The sequence below is a fragment of the Anolis carolinensis genome, chromosome 5 (assembly GCF_035594765.1).
Source record: "Anolis carolinensis isolate JA03-04 chromosome 5, rAnoCar3.1.pri, whole genome shotgun sequence".
Classification (NCBI taxonomy): Eukaryota; Metazoa; Chordata; class Lepidosauria; order Squamata; family Dactyloidae; genus Anolis; species Anolis carolinensis.
Genome location: NC_085845.1, coordinates 119,177,437 through 119,203,804, shown reverse-complemented (window position 1 = coordinate 119,203,804; position 26,368 = coordinate 119,177,437). Strand labels below are relative to the sequence as shown.

At 39.6% G+C, this 26,368-nt stretch overlaps 1 protein-coding gene across 1 annotated transcript in view; it reads left to right on the top strand.

Annotated features, from left to right (window-relative positions):
* cckar (cholecystokinin A receptor) overlaps nt 1-18,664 on the top strand; it is a 62,175-nt gene extending 43,511 nt beyond the window's left edge. Inside the window, exons 3-5 of the mRNA XM_003226127.4 lie at nt 1,212-1,473; nt 2,996-3,123; nt 9,868-18,664. Of these exons, the coding sequence (XP_003226175.1) occupies nt 1,212-1,473; nt 2,996-3,123; nt 9,868-10,400 (923 nt within the window). The 3' untranslated portion in view covers nt 10,401-18,664. The remainder of the gene's footprint in view (nt 1-1,211; nt 1,474-2,995; nt 3,124-9,867) is intronic.
* Nucleotides 18,665-26,368: the final 7,704 nt, after the last annotated feature.

Sequence of the window (26,368 nt, the reverse complement as noted above, 5' to 3'; positions counted from 1 at the left end):
ATTTGATAGGTTATGTCTTATTTTAATGTTAGATGTTATGTTATAATTTGTTTTTATATGTTCGGTTTTTATTTTCTATATTATGTGCATACTGGTTGTCGTATTCAGACATTGAATGTTTGCCTTTTTGTGATTGGAATCCGCCCTGAGGCCCTTCTGGGAGCATCATTATTATGATGATTATTAAGCGTATTACTACTACTACTACTACTACTACTACTGTTGGAGGAATGAACACTAATATCGCAAGCCATATAATCCACTACCTGGCGCATGATTCCTTCAAACCTTTAAAAAACCGTGATAAAAATATAACTCAGTTAACAAAGTTGTTGTGTTCCTAGCCATTGCTTTTTTAAAAAGAACCTATGGTATCAAAAGCAGAAATAAGAGGAACGGAATAAGAATAGATTGCTACAGCACAAAAATAAGATTCATTCTACAGGTTGCAATAAACATTTTATTCAATTAAAAAAAACAGGCAAATATGACATGTCAGGTAGACTTTGGGTAAGTGAACAAAAACATTTGGAAACTTATAGAGACCACTGGAACCCCTTTAATTATTATTATTATTATTATTATTATTATTATTATTATTATTTTATTTTTATACCCCGCCCCATCTCCCCGAAGAGACTCGAGGCGGCTTACATGGGGCCAAGCCCAGGCAATAAGCAATATAAAACTCAGCAATAAAAACAAATCATAAATGGATAAAATCACATATACCAATAAAGAATAAGCACACTTTGATAAAAACCTGAGTTGGCTCCTAAAAAGGGTAGTGGGCCAAGGATGATTTTATATGAGTCTCCAGTTTGCTGATGATTTTCATTTCAGTGTCCCAAATGGGAAAAAAATGTTAGATGAAGCTGTTTTATCCTGTGTGTGTTTATAAATAATTATTTAATGTATATACCAAGTTTTTTATACATGTTCAGTAACAGATTCTGAAGGCTAAATCAGCTAGATCAGGGCTTCTTGTTTCCACTCAGGACACATTTTGTCCAGAATTTTTTTACTTGATCTGAGTATACAGGTATACAAAATAGATATAAAAGTCAAACATTTCCTGATAACAAATCAGCATTTGCAAGCTAAATACGCTGATTTTCCAATTTCATTTTGACAGTCTGTCAAGAAACAGCAATAGTCTGAACCAAGAGATAAAACATTTATACTTTTTTCTCTCCTTCCCCTTTGCGCAGGAGTCTCTGTCAGTGTATCAACATTCAGCCTATTTGCAATATCTTTGGAAAGATACAGTGCTATTTGCAAACCACTACAATCTCGGGTCTGGCAGACCAAATCACATGCCTTGAAGGTGATTGCTCTGACCTGGTGCGTCTCCTTTGCCATCATGACACCATATCCAGTTTACAGCAATCTGGTGTCATTTACAAAACATCACAACCGCACAGCCAACATGTGTCGATTCAATTGGCCGAGCGATACGATGCAGAGATCTTGGTAAGAACAAATTGGCTTTTTTGTGTTTCGGGTTTAATTTGTCACCCCACCCCTTTTTTTCAAGCAAGAGTTGGTTATATTGGAGTCAGACAGCAAATCGGTTCCAGCTCCAAAAGAAGTACAGTAGAGTCTCACTAATCCAAACTTCACTTATCCAGTGTTCTGTATTATCCAACACAGTCTGCCTTTTAGTAGTAAATGTTGCAATGTTTTGGTGCTAAATTCATAAATACAGTAATTACTACATAACATTACTGTGTATTGAACTGCTTTTTTTGTCAATTTGTTGTAAGACATGATGTTTTGGTGCTTAATTTGTAAAATCATAATGTAATTTGATGTTTAATAGGCTTTGTTCTTAATCCCTCCTTATTATCCAAGATTTTCACTTATCCAATGTTCTGCCGGCCTGTTTATCTTGGATAAGTGAGACTCTACTGTACTGTATATACACGATTATAAGCTGAGTTTTTCAGCCCAAAAGCCCCCCTTGACTTATACTCAAGTGAGGATCCAGGCCGGCATATATTTGGGTTGACTTATGCTCGAGTATATATGGTAATCAGAGTTGGACAGTCTTATCTTCAATTACAGTTTTATGTAAATATTCAAAAACATTTAACCTACTGATGCCTAAATTAATGTAATTTTATTGGTATCTATTTTTATTTTTTAAATTTACCAGCAACTGCTGCATTTTGCACCCTCATCTTATACTCGAGTCAATACATTTTCCCGGGTTTTTTTGTGGTAAAGTTGGGTGGCTCGGCTTATATAGGGGTTGGCTTATACTCGAGTATATACAAGTTTTTGGAAGTCGAACATTACATGGAAACTTTGAAGCCAGGGTTCTTTTTAGAAAAAGATTAACTACATTGCTTAAAAAATTGTTTGAAAATGAAACACATACAGTAGAGTCTCACTTATCCAACATTCTCTTATCCAACATTCTGGATTATCCAACGCATTTTTGTAGTCAATGTTTTCAATACATCATGATATTTTGGTGCTAAATTCGTAAATACAGTAATTACTACATAGCATTACTGTGTATTGAACTACTTTTTCTGCCAAATTTGTTGTATAACATAATGTTTTGGTGCTTAATTTGTAAAATCATAACCTAATTTGATGTTTAATAGGCTTTTCCTTAATCTCTCCTTATTATCCAACATTCTGCCGGCCCGTTTATGTTGGATAAGCGAGACTCTACTGTACTTTATAAAGTTTTTGCTTGCCTTTTACATCTCCTAACTATAGCCAGAGCTTAGGAAAGCCACTGATTTAGACTAGAAACAATCTAGTCTACAAACACAGAGTAATACCTTGTAATATTCCTTGCCTAAGATTTGCTATGTCGCACTTTTTAGTCTCATCCCCTTACACTGTGAACTATAATCAATGCACACAAGGGGGGATCATACCAAGGGAATGAAAGGAGTCAATTTGCTCAGTGAGAGGCTGATAAGAATCCATCTCACACCTTCTCTTCTGGTCTAAATCTTGCTTCTGGCTTCTGCAGGTACATCTTCCAGCTGCTCATTCTTTTCCTTATCCCAGGGATTGTAATGATGATTGCGTATGGTTTAATCTCCTTGGAGCTGTACAGAGGAATCAAATTTGATGTCAGCCAGAGAAAGTCTTCACGAGGTAATCTTTATGCTTGAGCCCCTTTGCTTTTTTTTGTCCCACTCAGAATGGCTTTGGGTGTGGAAACGTGATCGGCATACGCAATCTCACTAAAAGGCTTCATGAGACAAGGCCAATCTGAAAGATCCTGGAATCATTGTGCAACTGCGTCCTCATTAATAATAATTTTTTGGATAATGGTTTGCAAATAATAACTGTTACCATTGCTGCCATTATTTAAACAAACTGGATGGTCATGAGTTTTTCATTCTATTGTCATAAAGACAAGCACATCTCAAATAAAAAATTACCACTGCCTGCAAAGATGAGGAAAAGTAACAATTGAAAGCCAATTAGAAACTGTTCCTGCCTTTTTTTGTCCCAGCCTGCCTATGATTTATAAACAGAATATTCTAATCTGGTCAACAAGGAGGAAAGTAATTAACCACAACATAAAGTATTATGTTTCCTTTAGAGCCTAATAAATGACATCGCATTTCCCCGAGGGTGAGTTTAACACAGGCATGAAAACCTGGACTCACCCTGAATTAGCCCCTGGCTGTTTTCACAATGTCTTATTAAATAATAATAATAATAATAATAATAATAATAATAATAATAATAATAATAATAATATAAAAAGGTAAAGGTTTCCCCTGACGTTAAGTCCAGTCATGTCTGACTCTAGGGGTTGGTGCTCATCTCCATTTCTAAGCCAAAGAGCCAGCATTGTTCGTAGACACCTCCAAGGTCATGTGGCCCGCATGACTGCATGGAGCGCTGTTACCTTCCCGCCGGAGCAGTACCTATTGATCTACTCACATTGCCATGTTTTCGAACTGCTAGGTTGGCAGGAGCTGGAGCTAACAGCGGCCGCTCACGCCGCTCCCAGGTTTGAACCTGGGACGTTTCGGTCTCCAGCTCAGTGCTTTAACACACTTCGCCACCGGGGCAAAGTGTGTTAATATACTTCATGTATATTCCACTTTATTTTCCTGAGGTGACTCAGAGTGGATTACAAGTACATATAGGGCAAACATTCAATGCTGTTATACAATTGTCAAAGACAGATAGTACATAAACAGAAGCAGGTTTCCCTCTTTTTATTTCCGGCATCCAACTGTGCTTGGCTCAGCCATGGGGGGGTGCTGTTGTTTCATTTTCCATGCCGAGGAGCCTGTCGTCCATGGATGCCTTTCCTGGTCAGATTTTGCTGGGATGTTTTTCAGGGCACCTTTTACCTCCCTGCCAAAGTGGTACCTATTTATCAACTTATATTGTTGTTTTCAAATTGCTAGTTGAGCAGAAGCTGGGCTGACTGCGGGGACTCACACCGACCCGGTTTTGAACTGCCAACCTTCCGGTCAGCAGGATCTTCTATAGCTGGCAGTTACTTCCAGTATATTGTGGGTTATGTTAGATTAAACCAGGGGTCCCCCAACATTTTAAGTGGAGGGCCGATTCACAGTCCCTCAGACCGTTAGGGGGCCGGACTAGGATGAAATAGTCCAAAATTAAGATTGTTGTTGTTGTGTGCCTTCAAGTCATTTCAGACTTAGGTCAACTCTAAGTCTAAAGTTTAGGACAGAGGCCAGGTCAGTCACCTTGGAAGCCTATGGGCCTTAATTTGGGGACCCCTGATCTAGATGATCATAAGACCATAGGTAAGGAAAGGGGCCCCCAAAGGCCATCTAGATAATCTCATAAAACCATAGGTAAGGAAAAGGACACTCAAAGGCAATCTAGATGGTCTCATAGGACCATAGGTAAGGAAAGTGGCCTCTAAAAGCCATCTAGATAACCATAAGGCCATAGCTAAGCCAAGAGACCTTCAAAGACCATCTAGACGATCTCATAAGACCATAGGTAAGCAAAAGACCTCCAAAGACCAGGTAGACTTAGGTCAACCCTAAGTCTAAGGTTTAGGGCAAGGGCCAGGTCAATGACCTTGGAGGGCCGCATCCGGCCCCCGGGCCTTAGTTTGGGGACCCCTGGATTAAACCATCCTTGCCCCACTTTAGGTAAAGTCTGGAGATGTTCCAAAATTTGCTTTGGAAACCCTGGAGCATCCCACAGCTTCAGGGCTGTCTGGACAGCTGAATCAGGTGTGATTTGGACCATATACTACCAGTGAAGACTTGTCCTAAACTACAGCAACTTACTCCCAACTGCAGTCATGGGAACTCACAAGGGATTCTTACAGGAGCAGTTTGGTCTGTGGGGTGTACAATTTATTTTTTCCTTTCCTCTGATTCTCTTCCATAAATATATCCTCCTGAATCTCCTTTCTCCTCATCCAGCCTATCTTCCACTTTGATTATGGGATAGGTAACTGTTAAAAATTTTATACAGAGGAGAATGTACAACTAAGAAGAGTTAAGCATCCCTTCTTGCCTACTAATTTGCCACAACCATTTTAACATTAGCCTTCATGTTGCACTGCATGAGTTGGGAACACCTTAAGAGCACCATTAATTTCAGTGAAGCATTAAATTGGAACAGGTTATTCCCCTTAAGTAACATTTAGTCTCATTCAAAGACATTGAGATACCTTGATAATATTTTGGCCAGAACTGCCTCTATCTGAAATAGCAATCCCTTCCCTCTCTCGTATACTTTTTTAAAAAAAACAAACCATCAAAGAATGTATCTGGTGCAGCTGAAATCTACAATGGTAACAGGGAAAGATTAAAGTCCCAATTCCATCAGTATTGACTACAAAAGCATACCAACTCGATCTTTGCTTGTACATCTCGAGGAGAAGATTTAACTTTCTTAGCAAACATCTTGATGGTGCACTATATCAGCAGATGCACCTTTTCCAGATCATACAGTGGTAGCAAAAGAAGACAGAAAAAATAAAACCTCACCAATTCCATAGTTCCTATTTCTTCTATGACTGCTCTCATACTGGTGGTCTTTTTTCTACTGCCCAGCCCAACATGGTTACTAGGGGTGTGCGATAAACAAAAAGCATTTCAATATTAATTACTAAATTGTGGGGAGGAGAATAGTTTCTAGTGTGTTTCTAAAATACTGTAAGGAGTCCATATCATAACCGCCTTCCACCTGGAAACCGATGTCCTCACTGTGGAAGAACATGCGGCTCAAGAATAGGACTCTACAGCAGTGGTTCTCAACCTGTGGGTCCCCAGGTGTTTTGGCCTACAACTCCCAGAAATCCTAGCTGGTTTACCAGCTGCTAGGATTTCTGAGAGTTGAAGGTTAAAACATCTGGGAACCCACAGGTTGAGAACCACTGCTCTACAGTCACCTATGTACCCACCGCCAAGACACTGCACTTGGAAAGCTATCATACTCAGACAGCAAGGGATCGACTAAGTAAATATTATGATGTAATGAAAATTTCGTTATTTTTTCATTATGTAATTACGCAAGTGATGAAGCTTCCAGAGCTCCATTCTCTCTGATTTTTACAGCTATTGGGATTAAACTTGCTACAATTGTAGAGCAAATTTACCACTGTTACCTCCGCTCCTCCCAGATTTCAGAACTTTTCACTCATCCACTGAATTTTTTGGAAATTTACAGTTCTTATGAACAACTTTATAAAATAATATCTATAAGAGCCATCTCCTTAAATTTCTTTTCAGTGACACAACATAACCAGGGCATCATTTCCCCCAAGTTTCAGAAATATTCACACATCTACTGATTTTTTGGGGAATATTTTAATATTTGTCAAAATATTTGTTTGAATCCTCAGTAGCTATTCCCTGTTGTCCCAGTTACTCCAGCACAGATAATATCAGATGCATTAATTGAGAAGAGGTTTTTTTAAAACTGCTGTACTTTAATTGTACAATGTTTCCCAAACACTAAATGGTTTTGAAAAACAGTTTTTCCCAGTCACTCCATCACAGATAGTATCAGATGCAATAACTAAGAAGAGTTACCACCCACAGAACGATTTTGGGGAGGAAAAGTTCTTCTCACAGCAGTCACTCCTTAGCAGAATCAATAATAAATTAAATTAATATAGAAGTAAAATAAAATAAATATAATAGACTCCCAGCAGTCTATTATGTCATAATTGCACAATATTTTCTAATATTACCAACTCCTATGCCCACACTCTGACAAAATGCCATACACACCTGCCTTTTTAAAGAAAATCAGCTCAGTCAATCACCAGTCACTCTGATCATTTCGTACTTTCATTTCCTTCCAACAAATACTTATCTTGTTACATCTATGATATATGACCATACTTTGCCATAATTTATGTAATACAGTGGTTTCCAACCTTTTTTTGACCTGGGCCCACTTTGACCAGGGACCACTCTCCAATATTAGTGCCAAAAGGGTTACGAATCAGTTTTTGATCAACTTTAGATTTGGTTTGGTTATTTGGCGTGCTGATTCAGAAAATTGCATTGGACAGACCACATCAGCTCTAATTTCTGATACAGAACATATGCTATCAAGTAGTCGCCATCTGCTTGACCATATAAAACTGTATTTAATAATCTAGAGCTGATGTGGTCTATCCAATGCAATGGTCAGCTCTACGGAAAGGAGTGGAAATAAAAATTAATAAAATAAAATAAATTAAAAGGAAGGAGGTTCATGGACCGGATTTTTGTTCTCGTGGCCCACAGGTTAAGAACCATTGTAACAAAAATTTCTCTCCCAAAAGTCCATAACATCACCTACACCAATAGTATACACCAGACTTTTTTTTTTTACATTGAAATGAGTAGCTTTTTCGCACTTTAGAATACCACAACTAAGATTACTGGAGTTTGATTAATGGCTTATTTCTGAGGAAATACAAATCCTGTTTTTGAAGATGGAAATAAACACTGGCTGCATTGCAAAGACATAGCAGGTGACATTAGAGATTTGCAGGAACTCATTCTCTCAAGCCAAGATGAATTTATGCTTCAGATTACTAATCTTATTGAAGCCCTATAGGCTTTGTGAAAGGATTTTCTTTTAGGAAATGATATTGTATTTAAAGGTTTGTACAAACAGCAGATCTTCTCTGCTATACTCCATAAGTGGAAGAGAAAAAGAAGAGCTGAATTCATTACTCCCAACTAATACAAACCAGCCCCCCAAGCCCTTGGGACCAGCTTATATTGTACTATTAAGCTGGTGGAAGGAGTGGTACTATAGAAAATGTGTTTGCAAGGTTTCCTTCAGTCCTGAAAATTTCTAGTTGCTACACAGCTGCTGAATTCCTGAACCACAGTCTGTTTTAGAGTGTCAAAAATTGCTGCCAGAGAAGCCGGATGTTCTTCCAGACAGCATGGTTTCCTTACGAAGTGGATGTTTCTGCTTCTACCTTTTGCATATTCTCCATCACTGTCCTTCCACAGTCTATTAGAAAAAATGACCTGTCATTTCAGAAGCTTCAGTCATGAGACATTTGAAAAACCATGCTGTAATCTGGGTTGCTGTGAGTTTTTCAGGCTGTATGGCCATGTTCCAGAAGCATTATCTCCTGATGTTTCACCCACATCTATGGCAGGCATCCTCAGAGGTTGTGAGGTATATTGGAAAGTAAGCAAGGGAGATTTATATATCTGTGGAAGGTCCAGGGTGGGAGAAAGAACTTTTGACTGTTGGAGGCAAGTGTGAATGTTGTAATTAATGTGATTAGCATTAAATGGCCTTGCACCTCAAGGCCCAACTAATTCCTGCCTGGGGGAGGTGTTAGCTGGCCCTGATTGTTTCATGTCTGGAATTCCCCTGTTTTCACAGTATTGTTCTTTATTTATTGTCCTGATTTCACAGAAAGGAGGAAACCATGAAAATGAACAAAATCTGGCTACCAATATTTTAAAAATCTCTAAAATTGGGACAATAAATAAAAAACAACACTGGGAATTCCAGACATGAAACAATCAGGGCCAGCTAACACCTCTCAACAACAGATTTCCCCAGGCAGGAAGCAGCCAGGAGTTGAGCTGAAAGGCCTTTAAATGCTAATCAAGGTGATTAATTACAACATTCACACTTGCCTCCAACAGACAAGAGTTCTTTCTCCCACCCTGGACTTTCCACAGATATATAAATCTCCCTTGCTTTGTTTCCAGCATACTTCACAACCTCTGAGGATGCCTGTCATAGATGTGGGTGAAATGTCAGGAGAGAGTGCTTCTAGAACATAATAATAATAATAATAATAATAATAATAATAATAATAATAATAATAATAATAATAATGTATTTATACCCCGCCACCATCTCTCCGTGGGGACTTGGGGCGGCTTACATGGGGCAGAGGCCCAAACAACATAGAACAAAACATAGGCAACATAGTACAAATCACACTATAAAAAGATAAAACAGTAATACAATATATTAATTAAAACAAAAATACAGGATAAAAAATTGCATTTAAAACACATAAATGGTAAAATCGTAATAAAAAGGGATAGATTATTAAAAACCCTCTGAGGCTGATTAATTAATGACTGTATCTCCAAAGGCCTCCCGAAACATCCAAGTCTTCAGCTGTTTCCTGAAGGAAGGTAGAGAGGGAGCCAACCTAATCTCCCTGGGCATTCTGGTCATACAGCCCGGAAAACTCACAGCAACCCAGTGATTTGGGCCATGAAAGCTTTCGACAACGTAGTGCTGTAATCTGTTCCCACAGACCAGTGGTCAATCTATATTTTTACCCATATTAATGTAAACTTTTTTTTTACCAACTTTGTGCTGGGATTTGTATCTTGCTACGTCATTCTCAGGTTGGAAAAGTTTTGTTCAAGTACTACTGTTCTGTATCTACAGAGAGGAAGACAAGCACCACCAGTACCAAATATGAAGACAGTGATGGATGCTATCTGCAGAAAAACAAGAAGAAGAAGGTGCCGCTTCGACAGCTTTCGGTAAATAGTTGCAGCACCAAAACAGAGCGTCCTAGGAGCAGCTGCTCCACTGCTAACTTGATGGCCAAGAAGCTGGTCATCCGCATGCTGATTGTGATTGTGATCTTGTTCTTCATATGCTGGACTCCCATTTTCAGTGTCAATACCTGGCGTGCCTTTGACAAGGAATCAGCACAGCTGCTTCTTACAGGAGCACCCATCTCTTTCATCCATTTGCTCTCCTATACCTCTGCCTGTGTGAACCCCATTATCTACTGCTTCATGAACAAACGCTTCCGCATGGGTTTTCTGGCGACTTTCACTTGCTGTGCTAAGCGAAATCGTCCGGTGGTTAGAGCGGAGATGGCAGAGGATGAGGATGGGAAGACTACTGGGGCGTCACTTTCCAGGTATTCGTACACGCACATGAATGTGTCCGCTCCTCCATGGATCTGACTGGCATGAAATGGGAGGAAATTATGAATTTTTTTCCCTCCTGCAATTGCTTCAACATGACAAATCCATCTAACACAGTGGTTCTCAACCTGTGGGTCCCCAAGTGTTTTGGCCTACAACTCCCAGAAATCCCAGCCAGTTTACCAACTGTTAGAATTTCTAAGAATTGAAGATCAAAACATCTGGAGACCCACAGGTTGAGAACCACTGATCTAACATATCTTTGCATAAACATGCTTGAAAAACGTTGATGTTATGTAGGAGTAGAAGATGAACCAAACAAGAATTTATCAAAATTCCCCAGCTTTGAATTTTGAAGAATACAGAAGATATCTCAGGTAGAAAAGATAAGTGTAAACTAGATCGCCCTTGGGTTCTATAGTACGTCTAAACAAGCAACTCAAAATCTTACAACACAGTCGAAAAAATAAGTCTTGTCTTGATTTTTAGGCCTGTTCCTGGGGTTATTTGGGGTGCTGATTCAGAAAATTGCACTGGATAGACTACATCAGCTCTAGCTTCATATGTATGGTGATTATCGTTTTCTATGGGTGAGCAGGGGTGAGCAGTAGATGGCATATGTTCTATATCTCAAAAATTAAAATGGATAGAGGGAAACTGGTGCCATTTTTAGAATTACCAGGTGAAATACAGTAGAGTCTCGCATATTCAAACTTTGCTTATCCAACGTTCTGGATTATCCAACGCATTTTTGCAGTCAATGTTTTCAATACATCGTGATATTTTGGTGCCAAATTCATAAATACAGTAATTACTACGTAGCATTACTGCGTATTGAACTACTTTTTCTGTCAAATTTGTTATCTAACACGATGTTTTGGTGCTTAATTTGTAAAATCATAACCTAATTTGGTGTTTAATAGGCTTCTCCTTAATCTCTCCTTATTATCCAACATATTCGCTTATCCAATGTTCTGCCGGCCCGTTTGTGTTGGATAAGTGAGACTCTACTGTATACCCCAAAACAGGTCTAACGTATTAGTACATGCTCTCCATAACAAGTAACTTCAGTTTTCTAGATCAGTGATTTTCAGCCTGTGGGTCTCCAGATGTTTTGGCCTTCAACAACCAGAAATCCTAACAGAAGGTAAACTGGCTGGGATTTCTGGGAGTTGTAGGCCAAAATACCTGGGGACCCACAGGTTGATACCACTGTTCTAGATCAACATCTATAGGTTCTCCAAAGCAAAGGCTTATATATCTCAACGTCTGAATAGTCACATTCAAAATCCCACATCCTCCAACACACAACTAGGATTAAACATAAAAAATCATGGGTTTTGGTTTTCGTTAGTCGTTTTTCCCCCTTTGTTTTGTTTTTCATAGCTATTTTGTCTGCTAGGTTTCAGTGCCCTGAAATTATCAGTATGAAAGATAAGAACACCTTGGTGTTAATCATAAGTCAATGTTGATTGGTCTAACCACTGTCAAGCCTACTTCTTTAAAAGAAGAAGAATGATTAATTATTTTCCTTTTTCAACAATTCATCAATTAGTGTCGGTTTCAAGGTAGGTGCACTCTGATAATGCTGAAGGAAATGGCAAGTCAGAATTAGTAAACAAAAACTCATTAGGTGGAAAAAGCAATCATTCATATTTCTTATCACAGTTGCACATCAGAGCAAACAGCTCCAAAATGCACTTGCACTCGCTCTGGAGAATCACAGAATAAACCAGTTGTTCTCAACCTGTGGGTCCCCAAATGTTTTGGGGATTTCCCAGAAATCCTAACAACTGGTAAACTGGCTGGAATTTCTGGGAGTTGTAGGCCAAAACACCTGGGGACCCACAGACTGAGATCCACTGGAGTAAACCAAGGCATTTTGCTGCCTGAGGCACAGCTGGAAATACCACTTCTATTTGTTCATGGCTAACTATATTTAAGTCTGTCATGGTATTTTGTTCCCCAAGACAGAATAGAGTAAGTTCTTTTATGAAACCTTTTATGAAGCCAGTAACCCAACTATGTCCAGTGGCCAGTTCCAGTTACACTGTTTACATATATAAAACAAGGATCCATCATATTTGCATAAATTTACATTTTCCACCCAAGCATCCCAGCCACCATAAGACAATTCTATGAGAGCTATATTTTGTGTATTTTTAATGGCTGCTGAAAATTCTATTTTCTATGTAAGCCATTTGTATTGTTTCATGGAAATAATTCAGTATTATTACTCATTTCTGTCATTTCAGTGTAAGTCGGGATTCTTACCATTAACACTTCAGTAATGCATTGCTTTCAAATTATTTCCTCCACACCACCTCAAAGATCAAAAAAGATTTCCAACCCCTCAAAAAATCCACAAAATAATGTGCAAAAATAATGAGCAATGCTATTTGTAACTCAAAATGTTTGCACTCTTATGCAATGCAGAACAAATCATCACTACTCCCTAGAAGTGACAAGTAGCACTCTGACATTTAATGGATTATTTCAAAGTTCTCAGAATATAATGTCTGTAGAAACCTCTTAGCAGAGCTATAAATGAACATACAATGTTTTGTCTATATGTCATTGGTTGACAACTGTCACTCTCCAGATGTGTTTGGATTGGAACAGTCGTAATCCATCATAACTGACTGTATTAACTCCAGAAGCAACTCAAGTTGCTCCTGATACAGAAAAAAAAGCTAATCAGAAGCTATGGGCCTAAAATAATACTGGGGACTAAGCTACCCACCATTGCTCTCTTAATAGGACTGAATGAGCACTACTACCTGGAAATGCAAAGGAATTTAAGGTTTTCTTTAAACCCACCTAAATAAAAGAGAAATAGGTTATTGGTGAAAGCTGAGATGAAAGCAAACCTTGTTGGATATTGTAGATATAAATAAATAGAAGCTTTACCACAGCTTCTGAACCAAAGTTTATCCTGCAGTGTAATAACATGCCACTTCAGTTCAATAGGTCAAACAGAGCAACAATATATACAGTAGTCTCTCTGGTTTCTTACAGAGAACAGAGGGAATAAACAGTCCTTTTAAAACAGTCTTTAAATATGTCTCATTGCCTTAGAAATGATCAGGCTTCAGAGAGTCGGCAGCCATTAATTTCCTAGCTGTTACCTCTTCGCTCTCTGAGGAAAAATGCCTGTTCAAACCATTTCTCTCAGCAGCAAGCCAGAGACATTAGCCAATCAGAATGTTGGCTCCTGTCACGCTTAGCCAATCAGCTGCTGACACATGTCTTTCCAGTCAACCCATTACATCATGGTGCCTTTTACAGATCCCCACAAGCCTGACTAGACTTAAGACAAAATAAGACTGAATGAGAACATTTCTTTTTTAAAATGATAATCATCATCATCATCATCATCATCTTTCTATTCTTTCTAATAATCATCACCATCTTCCTGAAGGAACTCGAAGCAGCTTACAAGGCACTCCAGGTGCACATATAACATACAACAGGTAAAAATGGTATAAAAGTATAAAACGAGTCACATAACAGTAGATAACTGCTGTCAATTCACAAAGTACCAAATGTCAGCTTCATATGGGCCATTTCAGCCTATGTAGAGTATCTGGGGAAATAAGAAAGTGGCAAGGATTCTGAAAACATCTTCCCTCCATGGCATCAAAATCTTGCTCTAGGTATTGCTCCCATGTGTGAGTGTATATGACTTCAAGTCTCCTGTAAACCTATAATTTGAATTTCATAGGGTTGTCTTAGGCATGAAAAACTCCAATGTGGTTTGCCATTACTTTCTCTGAAATATAACCCATTACACCTGGTATTTTTGGTGGTTTCCAATCCAAGTACTAACTCTGATTAAATTCCAAGATCAAACAAGTCCAGGTACCTTCAGGGTGTTTAGCCGTATTTATTGTGTCAGAAGCAAAATGAGGGTACAGTTACAATGTATTTAAAAACATAAAGTTAAAAACTTGGCATTATACTAGATTTCCTTTGACCAGAAGCTGGCCGCTTGGAGTGCCTCTGGTGTTGCTGTGAAGTGATCCTCCATTGTGCATGTGGCAGGGCTCAGGTTGCATTGTAGTAAGTGGCCTGTGGTTTGCTCTTCTCCACACTCACATATTGTGAACTACACTTCGAAGCCCCATTTCTTAGGATTAGCTCTGCATCTCATGGTGCCAAACTGGTAAACTGGCTGGGATTTTTGGGAGTTTGTAGGCCTAAACACTTGGGGACCCACAGGTTGAGAAGCATTGATTTAAGGCTTTGGCTTGCTGACTGATATCTGAACAGAAGATGGACCGGAGATGTCATTGCCTTGGTCCTTTCATTATTGGCTGCTACTTCCCGACGGATGTCAGGTGTTGCAATAATGGCTAAATAGTATAATTTCTTCAGTGTTTAGCCACAAAGGAAAGGAATTTTAGCTGTTGCTTCTCACCTTATTGGATTATTGGGAACAGGTTGTTTGGTTGTGACTGCTTATTTTCTTTTTGCTAGTTCCTGTTCAAATCTTGGGTCTGAAAGTTTCCGTCAAAGAAAATCCATGGGTATCTAAGATCTCTTGCCATTAGTTACTTGGATGAAACTAAATAGGGAGGCCTTAGTCTATGCTGATTTCTACTACAGGTGCAAAAGAGTTGTTAATCTATATTAATGCTAATGAGTACCAATTTACAATGGGGAAACAGTGAAGGTTCTGTGTGTTGTTGAAGGCTTTCATGGCCAGGATCACAGGGTTGTTGTATGTCTTTCGGGCTGTGTGGCCAAGTTCCAGAAGTATTCTCTCCTGACATTTCACCCACATCTATGGCAGGCATCCTCAGAGGCTGTGAGGCAAGGATAAACTAGGCAAGGAAAGGAATATATATATATATATATATATATATATATATATATATATATATATATATCTGTGGAGAGTCCAGGGTGTGGCAAGAGTCCTTTGTCACTGGGAAACCAGCATTAATGTTTCAGTTAATCACCCTGATTAGCACTGGAAAGGTTTTCTGAGGATGCCTGCCATAGATGTGGGCGAAACGTCAGGAGAGAATACTTCTGGAACATGGCCACACAGCCCGAAAGACATACAACAACCCAGTGAAGCTTCTGTTGGCCAGTTCAAAGGGGTGGCCTTTGTAAAACCAAGGTAAGCTACTCTTAGTAAACATGGTGAGCTAGAGTATATTGAAACAAAAGCAAAAGCATGACAACAGTCATTGTGTTCTTTCCCCTAAAGTCTTACATTGACTTTTTTGTTTTTTGTTTGATGACTTGAATTATAGTGTTCTGTGGATGTCTCATAAAAATGAGTGAATGAAGGGATCATCATCCTTTGTTCACTCATTTTGTGGGACATCCCCAGAAAGCTGCAAATAAAACTATATATGTTTGTGTGTGTGTGTGTGTGTGTGTGTGTGTGTGTGATGCAGAGCACAAAATTTCCAACAAATACAATGTAATCAGTTGATCTCCTTTAAGGCAAGAAAAAATGCAAAGAGGGCCTCTGCCAACTTGCTCCCTGGAGCAGCAAGGAGGATATAAAAAGAAGGGCTGAAACTCTATGGAGAGGGAGATGGGGGGTGACGGTGGGGGAAGATAAGGGGGTCTACATTAATTGCTGCAATAACATGTTTCATGCATATGTCTATGTTTGATGTTTTTATAGTTTTAATGGTTTAATCCACAGTTATATGTTTTTGATTTAGATATGTGATATATTTTTATACATATGTGAGGCATTGAATTTTGCCATTTATTATGTTGTAAACTGCTTCAAACCCATTTTAGAAAAATTCAGAGTTTATGACCCATAATTTTAAAACTATTTTAATGTAATTCAAGTCATTGAATCTGAAACCATCTGGGTTGTCTTTTTGGACCTCTGAAAGACAGCTTTAATATCATGGGTCGCAAAGCAAAACCCTGAATTTTTCCAAAATGGTTTTGATGCCTGGCTTAAACGATGGCATGAATGTGTACAAATTGATGATGACTATGTTGAATGGTAGTCTGGTGTAGAGGAAGTTCAGACTATGATCTGTAGCAACTTCTGCTGTTATATGTTCATTCATAACGTTTTTATGACACAGGAGGCAAAACTTTTTGACCCACCCGTGTGTGTATATATGTGTGTGTGTAGGGAGGGAGAGGGAGAGAGAGAGGGTATATATTGGATTGTGAATAGTGTTATAACTCCATGGGGAAAACATATGCAGATACATTTCTTGCCTCAATATAAATGAATTGATTGCATCGTATTACAGTTTGGAGCTTTTACTAGGTGTGCTGTATCAGTCATTGTCTTTCATTATTTTATCTGTGGCTCTTCCATCTTCTCTCAAACAGCAGAAAATTCTATCTTTTTTTTTCCAAAAAAAGAACTGCCGTGTTGTGTAATCATCCCAGTCATGAAGATTCATCTATCCCTTTAAAATGGTGGGAACTGAAATGATTGGTATCTTATAGGAAAAGTTAACCTGTTACAGGGCAACATATATTGATTGAAATCATCAGCTGGGCTGAGGTGGCACAATGGGTTAAACCCTTGTGCCGGCTGAACTGCTGAGCTGAAGGTTGGTGGTTTGAATCCGCGAGACGGAGTGAGCTCCCATCTGTTCTGATGCGGGGACATGAGAGAAGCCTCCCAGCAGGATGGTAACACATCCGGGCATCCCCTGGACAACGTCTTCGTAGACGGCCGATTCTCTCGCACCAGAAGTGACTTGCAATATGTTCTCAATTCACTTCTGACAGAATAAAAAATAATAATAATCTGGATAGCCTTTTATAAGGCTTTGTTTTATTTTAAGTGAGCTTTTATTTTGCATTTAAACACTTGTACATGGCTATTAGTGGATCTAGTCTAAATGTATGACATCTGCAATCCAATGCAACTGAGTTCGCAATCACAATAAGCCATTAATTTAAAATGGCTTTGAAGAAGAGATGGGAAAATTCATGGAGTTAAGATCTACAACAGCTGTTAGCAGTGCTGTTGGGAGATACTATAGCTTGAAGCAGATTTGGAGGGGGTGTTGAGGAAGAAAGAGGAATTGCTGAAGACTGCAACCTTCTCTTCCACAAATAGAAACCTTCCATTGACAGAAGTAAATGATATGGATTTCATCCAATTAGTTTAGAGTTAGTACTATTCTATTATAGCAAAGGTAAAGGTAAAGGCTTTCCCCTGACATTAAATCTAGTAGTGTCCGACTCTGAGGGTTGGTGCTCATCTCCATTTTTAAGATGAAAAACCGGCATTGTCCATAGACACCTCCAGGGTCATGTGGCCGGCATGACTGCATGGAACGCCGTTACCTTCCCGCCAGAGCAGTACCTATTGATCTACTCACATTTGCATGTTTTCGAACTGCTAGGTTGGCAGAAGCTGGGGTGAACAGCGGGAGCTCACCCGGTTCCCCTGATTCAAACCAACGACCTTTCAGTCAGCAAGTTCAGCAGCTCAGTGGTTTAACCCACTGCGCCACCGGGGGCTCCAATCTGTTCTAGCACCAATTTATTTATTAATTCCCCACCTTTCCTCAGCCCCGGATTCTAGGTGGCTTACAAAAATTAAAACAGGTACAACTAAATGTACACTTCATGGAGACGGTAATAGACAATAAAATTACGTATAGAATGAAAAGCATACCTATTTTAAAAGAAAAGCAAAACAAAATAATATATTACTTTCCATATGATCAGTGAGTTCTCAAAGACCTGCTGAAACAAACAAAAATTTGTTGCCTGACTAGGAAAGTTCCTATAGATCCAATCAAGCTTACTAAAGTTGGACCACAATTGGCATAATGGCCAACATGCTCCAAACTATAGCACAAATTATGCAAGAAAAAGGAAATAAAGAAAGAATATGAATCATTAAAATCAAGATATATTGTACCTTCCTCCCATACTACTCACACAATATACAAGGAGACAGCCTGTTCTTTTACTATGTAGATTAGTAATATGTGTCTCTTACTATACAAATGTACAATCAGCCGTGGACTTCATTACTTACATTGTTACCTTAATCTGTTTAATTATCCCGTGTTTTGGATCTGCTATGTAACTTTAAACTGTATTCTTCATTCTCCCAAACAATACGAAAAGGGCATTACACAGTTAATACTTAATGTATGTATTTGTTTGGTGAAAGCTCTCTCCTGAATATCCATACATAAAGCAATGTAATTTGAATATGCTTACTTTCATCTACTCCAAACACATTTATTGTTCTTTTACCTTGACATCTTACCTGGTTTTCATGTATTATACATGAAACACATGTATAAGCAAATAAATAAATAGGTCATCTTTAACCACGTGGAAATTGTTCTGATTATTCCTGCTCCTCCAATTCACAAAGAAGAAACATTGTGTGGGTATATGCTAAACATCATCAAGATTTTCATGCAGGAGACAGAACATGGGTCTACTGGGCTTATGATCTGATCTTGTAGCTGTTCCTTGGTTCTGTTTTTTTTTTTACTGTATATAGTGTATATACTTGTGTGTAAGTTGACATTGTGTGTAAGTTGGGGACAGGTTTTGGGACCAAAATTAAGGATTTTGATCTGACTTGTGGATTAGTCGAGGCTTATTCCATGAAAAGGGGAAAGTGCCAGTGTTGGTTTAGGAAGCCAACTACCCCTAATCAGCATTTTGATAAGAAATAAGGTACAGTACTTACATTACCTAGCAATGGGTTAACCCCGGATTTAAGCTGAACATTTGGCTAAAATTTCTGGACTTATACATGGGTAAGGTAAGGTAAAGGTTTCCCCTCACATTAGGTCCAGTCGTGACCAATTCTGGGGGTTGGTGCTCATCTCCATTTCTAAGCCGAAGAGCCGGCGTTTTCCAAAGACACCTCCAAGATCATGTGACTGGCATGACTGCATGGAGCGCCGTTACCTTCCCACTGGAGCAGTACCTATTGATCTACTCACATTTGCATATTTTCAAACTGCTAGGTTGGCAGGAGCTGGGGCTAACAGCGGGCTCTCATTCCACTCCTGGGATTTGAACCTGGGGCCTTTTGGTCCACAAGTTTAGCAGCTCAGCACTTTAACACACTGTGCCACCCTAACTATATACATGGCTATATAGGGTAATTAAATATCTAAGGGGCAGAATTGCACCAGCAAAGGTTAGGTTATACAACAACAACAACAACAACAACACTTTATTTTTGTTACTTTTGATGAAGTAACTAGTATTTCTCTTGTAAAAAGGGCTTTTGTAGGATATTAGTATGTTTTTTAAAACCTCTTTGACCACAACCAAAAACAGGATGAAATAAATAAATGCTTATCCCATGGGGTAGCCCTCTCAAACAAATTCTGCCATCTACAAGATGCACGCACACTTAGGCTGGAAACACACACAGTAAAGGTTTTCCTTTGACATTAAGTCTACTATAGGGTTGGTGCTCATCTCCATTTCTGAGCCAAAGAGCCGGCGCTGTCCATAGACACCTCCAAGGTCATGTGGCCGGCATGATGGCATGGAGTGCCATTATCTTCCACCGAAGCAGTACCTATTTATCTTCTCACATTTGCATGTTTTCAAACTGCTAGGTTGACAGAAGTTGGGTTTCATCCTGCTCCTCAGATTCAAACCAGCGACCTTTTGGTCAGCAAGTTCAGCAGCTCAGCGGTTTAACCTGCTGCGCCACCGGGGGGCTCCAGGAAACAAATACAGATATTAGTAAATAAGCATTTGTTTATTTGTTTTAACAATAGAGTATTCAATAAAGTATGGATATTATATTTCTATTCTGTAAAATAACACAATATATGTGGCTAAATATCCATTCAGGAGCCCTCGGTGGCGCAGTTTGTTAAAGCGGTGAGCTGCTTAACTTGTGGACCAAAAGGTCGCAGGTTTGAATCCAGGCAACGGAGTGAGTGCCCGCTGTTAGCCCCAGCTTCTGCCAACCTAGAAGTTCATAAACATGCAAATGTGAGTAGATCAATAGGTACTGCTCCGGCGGGAAGGTAACGGTGCTCCATGCAGTCATGCCGGCCACATGACCTTGGAGATGTCTATGGACAACACCGGCTCTTCAACTTAGAAAGTGAGATTAGCATCAACCCCCAGAGTCGGACACGACTAGACTTCATGTCAGGGGAAAACCTTTACCTTTATCTTTACCTATGTGGTTAAATGGTCAGCTTAATACTGTACTTGGGGTCTCTATCTCTCATGTATTGTCAATTTCACAGTTAAACCTCTATTGAGGCATGGTAATAATATATTGTACCGATTGCTATTAGTTTAATATAAGAACAGTTGTTCTCTCTGGAGCGCTGAAGACTGCAGCACCGGAATGTATGAAGTTAATCCAAAATCAGCTTCCATTTTATACAGAAAAGTTCAAGTTTACCTTAAAATTTGCCTGCAAAATACTTTGAGTTTTAAAGTAGTTTTTTAAAGAAGAGGAAGTTACAGCAGAAGGATAAAAAAGGAAGCAGCACAGCTGGGAGTGTAAAATTGACAAGTAAAGAGTAATTATTCCGAAACTCGAATTCACTCATTTCTTCTGAACAAGACAGGTTCCAAAGCTCAAAGAGAGCTCCATATATCTACCTCCGCCCTCTCTACTTTCATGCATATGGAAGGTGTTCTTCTTCAACATGCTGAGAGGCACTTGATTGTTGAATATATCCAAGACTTAAAGGCTTGGCAGTGAAAGTGGATCTCAAGCTTTCAAAGGCATGTATTCAGCTCATCTTTTGTTACTTCTCAGGCCAAATGCTTGCCACCAGATTGGAATGGAAGCTCACGAGCTGTTTCGAAAGTGGGTTGCCAAGCACTGACAAGCGATGTTATATAGCTGATGATTTTCAACCCATGAAGCTCTTGCTTGATAGTCACATACTGTGAGAATAATTGGATTTTGAATAAACAATTGGTGTTATATGGAAGGAGAAACAAATATCTCCTCGCACTCAAATACTCTTGTCCCCAAGAGAAAACTTTTGTAGCTCTGGGATTTTTCTATGCTCACACAATCACCCTCTCCCTCTTTAAGACACTTACACATACAGTGGATTTGTTTACTTTTAAAATGAAAATAACAAAAAAAAAACAGCTCTAAGACCATGCCTCATCCACACAACCATGGATGGAGCTGATACAAGCCCTAGGTTTGGATTTGAATCAGGAGCTTTTTCACACCACACAGTTGCAGTCCTATGAAGTCTTAGCCACTTGGAGTTTCCTTTAGTAGTGAAGAAGTGATGATAGATAGATAGATAGATAGATAGATAGATAGATAGATAGATAGATAGTATGGCAGTGGTTCTCAGCCTGTGGGTCCCCAGCTGTTTTGGCCGACAACTCCCAGAAATCCCAGCCAGTTTACCAGCTGTTAGGATTACTGGGAGTTGAAGGCCAAAACATCTGGGGACCCACAGGTTGAGAACCAATGTAATATGGTGAGGATGGTGATGAAGAAGAAGAAGCAGAAGCAGCATCCAACAGGTGACCCTACAGACAGCTAGTCATCCTGGATAGGCGATTATTGGAATTGTAACCTTCTTATTCTCCCCTTTCTTCTCCTTCAGATAGTGTTGCACCCCAAGGCAGCGTGAGCACTGGAAACCAAACAGAGACCAATAATCATATAATATATTTATTAAAACAATTATACATTCAGGAATGAATAAGTGGAAAGGATGAGTGGATAATAGTCCTTTGTAAAAAGGTCCAAAGAGTTGAAGAGAAATGTCCAATATTATTGTCCAAAGTCCAGAAACCGAAACACGCTCAAAACTGTTGGAAAGTTCTTGAGCGGGGAAAACAACAAGGAAGCAAGACTGAATAACAAGGTCCAAAGTCACTAGAAAGTCTTTGATATCAAGGCAGGAACGAGACGAGGCTGAGACCAACTTGATTCAGGAACAAGGCAAGGAAGTAGACTTACTCCGGGTCTACTCATGAGTCGCGGCTCGGCTTGGCCACCAGGATCAGGAAACTTGGCTTGGAGAAACAGGAGCTAGAGTCGGTGAACCATCCTCAGGAAATCGCTACGTTGACACCGCAAAGTGTTCACAGTGCAAGACACTTTTATGGAACTTAGATCTGATCACAACGAAGGGAAGCCAAACTCCCCAGAGGTTCCCAAGGGAATCTTCTGTCCATTATCCCCTCGAAATGCCAAGCGGTTACTCCTTCAGAGCCCTTGTTTTTCTGATCTCTGGCAATGCAGAAACTCCCTTCTGTTGAAGGATACATTCTCTGGGGATTCTCAGAACATCTGGTTCAGCCACGGGAGTAATATTTTCAGTATCACTCCCAATTAAGGAAGCATCCGAGCTATCAACAGCTGGGAGCTGTAATTGGAAGGAGCTCTGCAGACTAGGCAAAAAGTCAGAATAAGCTTCATCCTGGTCAAAGTTCATTTCTGAATCAGGTTCAGAAACCAAAGGTAGCTGGGGTATGACAGATAGACACAAACCATTCTTAAATATTGGTTCATATTAAAAAGTAGGATCAAAAAGAATTGGGACTATCCTTGCCGAATTGGGACAATTGTAGGTCATGTCCTTGTACACACAGAGGGAGTAATATTTGTTTATGTAACGCCCTGCAACCTGTATATATGCTTTGTTATGTCTTGTTCTACTTTTGAACCCCCAACTTTGACAGTGTATCATCACTAATAATAATAATAATAATAACTTTATTTTTATACCCCGCCTCTATCTCCCCGGAGGGGACTCAGGGCGGCTTACATGGGGCCAAGCCCGAATAAAAACAGTAGCAGTATAAAACACAGCAATAGACAACAACTTGCACAATAAAAAAAAATTAAACATTAGCCAATAAAAACAAGAACTAATAAAAACATGGATTAAAACTGAGAGATTGTAAAAGTAGACTGGGTAAGGTGCACTAGGACCAAATTGTGAGTCCAAAAATTAAATAAATTTGACTGTTGGCCCAAAATGTAATTTTCAGTTAAAAAATTACTCCAGGACATGATTTTGAATTTGCCATTTTAGGAACTATATAACCAGAAAGGGAGCATAGCATAGCATAGGTGAGCATAGCATAGCATAGCATAGGTGGCATAGCTGGCTAAACTGCTGAGCTGCTGAACTTGCTGACCAAAAGGTTGGTGGTTTGAACCCGGGAAGCAGAGTGAGCTCCCGCTGTTAGCCCCAGCTTCTGCCAACCAAGCAGTTCGAAAACATGCAAGTGTGAGTAGATCAATAGGTACCATTCTGGCGGGAAGGTAATGGCGCTCCGTGCAGTCATGCTGGCCACATGATCTTGGAGATGTCTACAGACAACGCCTACTCTTCGGCATAGAAAGGGAGATGAGGACTAACACCCAGAGTGAGACACGACTAGACTTAAGGTCAGGGGAAAACGTTTACCTTTACCCTTAAAAACTGGAAGAGATAAAAAATATTGCTCCTCCCTCTGAAGTATGATTTTATAGTAAGGGATGAGATAATCATGGGAAGGAGGCAGTGGAATAGGAAATGTCACCAAATGTGACCGTATAGTTGCAATGTTAGTTTGTCTGTTTTGTACAATAATGTCTATAGGTGTTTATGGTTGTGTGTAAATCCAATCTAACCTGTTCTGTATAATCTACACAGTAGCCAAAACTCTGTTCATAGTTTGGAATTATGAAAAGGAGCATCTAAGGTGATGCTTGGTACATCCCACATTTCTTTATTTGCCATGGCATGCTGGACCATGGCAAAGGAAACTGAAGGCAAGCAAATCAGGAGAGGCGTTTTTACTTCTCTAAAGGCAAGACACTTTGTAACACTGGAGTTTAGGAGAACATATTCCTGCTGGGAGGGAGCCTTTGTGTGAGTCCCCAGAGATCAGCTATGACAGGAAATTTTCCATCTGCTTCCAAAACATCTTTGTAGCAGACAATGCAAAACCCAGTGGGAGCAAGATATCAGCTGTCCACACTGCTCTGCAAGGCACCTGCAAAATGCACTCATTATGCTCTGTGGGGAGCTAAACATCAAGTACTGGTTGACATCAGCTGGCAAAGGGCCAGTCATTTTAATTCTTTCCATGCCATTCAAATAGTTTAGAGCAGCAAGAGAGAGAAGGAGGTTATATTTATGTGTGAACTGAGGCTGAATGGAAGAAGAATGAATGCAAAATTGATCTGGCGTGGTTTCCCCATGCACTTAGCAAGTAAACAGAAACTTTATGGGTCAGTCCTTACACATTCCATTGATTCCATAGGTCTTCTGCATTTAGGTCAACAATGGAATTAGGATCAGAATATATTTCTCGGCAAACAAACAAATGAGTCTGGGAGTAAATGAAGCCGGAATTCCTAGAAGCCGAAATGACTAAATTGAGGCTGTCATACATTGGATATATCAGGATATGACATGACTCTTTTAAAAAAGAAAACACAGAAGGCAGTAGAGAAAAGAAGATGGCATTATAGGTGAATAAACTCAACCAAGGAAGCCATTGACCCAAGTTTGCAGGAACTGAGGAGAGCTGTTGTGGATTGAGTGACTTGGAGATCTAACATCCATAGCAGTGGTTCTCAACCTTTCTAATGCTGCGACCCCTTAATACAGTCCCTCGTGTTGTGGAGACCCCAACCATAAAATTATTTCCATTGCTACTTCATTACCGTAATTTTGCTACTGTTGTGAATAATAATGTAAATATCTGATCTGCAGGATGTATTTTCATTCACTGGAACAAATTTAGCACAAATACCTGGCATGCCCAAATTTGAATACTGCTCGGGTTGGGGGAAGGGATTGATTTTGTCATTTGGGAGTTTTATTTGCTGGGATTTATAGTTAAGCTACAATCAAAGAGCAGTCTGAACCCCATCAACGATGGAATGGAACCAAGGTTGTTGTATGTTTTCCGGGCTGTATGGTCATGTTCTAGAAGTATTCTCTCCTGACGTTTCGCCCACATCTATGGCAGGCATCCTCAGAAGTTGTGAGGTATGGAGAAACTAAGCAATGAAGGTTTATATATATCTGTGGAAAGTCCAGGGTGAGAGAAGAACTCTTTGTCAGTTGGAAGCCAGTGTGAATGTTGTAGTTAATCACCTTAATTAGCGTTGAATAGCTTGAATGGAACCAAACTTGGCACACAAAACTCCCATGACTAAAAGAAAATACTGCAAGGGTTTGGTGGGCATTGACCTTGAATTTTAGAGTTGTAATTCACCTACATCCAGAGAGCACTGTGGACTCCAAACAATGATGGATCTGGATCAAACTTGAAATGAATCCTCAATATGCCGAAATTTGAACACTGGTGGAGTTTGGGGAAAACAGACCTTGACATTTGGGAGTTGTAGTTGCTGGGACTTATAGTTTATCTAAAATCAAAGAGCATTCTGAACCCTACCAATGATAGAATTGGGCCAAACTTTCCACACGGAACCCCCTTGACCAACAGAAAATACTGGAGGGATTTGGGAGGAATTGACAGTGATTTAGGGGATTCAGCTACATCTGGAGAGCACTGTGAACCCAAACAGCGATGGATCTGGACCAAATTTGGCAGAAATTTGGGATGATTAGCCATCTGTTTCCAAAAAGGAAGAGAAAGATAGGCGGAGAGACCTCCAGCTTTCTCTGCCAAAGGGGCTCCTAAGACCATCAAAAATATGTGTTTTCTGATGATCTTTGGCAACTCCTCTGACACCTCCTCATGACCCCCCCAGCGTCCCAACCCCAGGTTGAGAAACACTGATCTATAGGGTCACTCTGAGTCAAGACTGATTCATAACAGTTAACAACAGTTAGCAACAATATATTGCAGAGCAATGTTGAGATGTAGCCAACTCCATTTGTAGGTCCACAACATGAGCTCCTTCCTGCCAAGAGAAGTGGAGTTCTACTAGAATAAAAAAAACAACCCACATTTTAAAAATATCATACAAGGGGAATATGTAGTCCTTCAATCAATTCAAAACACTCCTGTGTCATGGGACCAATTCCCAGGGCTGAATTTGCAAGCCCTGGAATTGGAGCCATAACATCAACACTCCT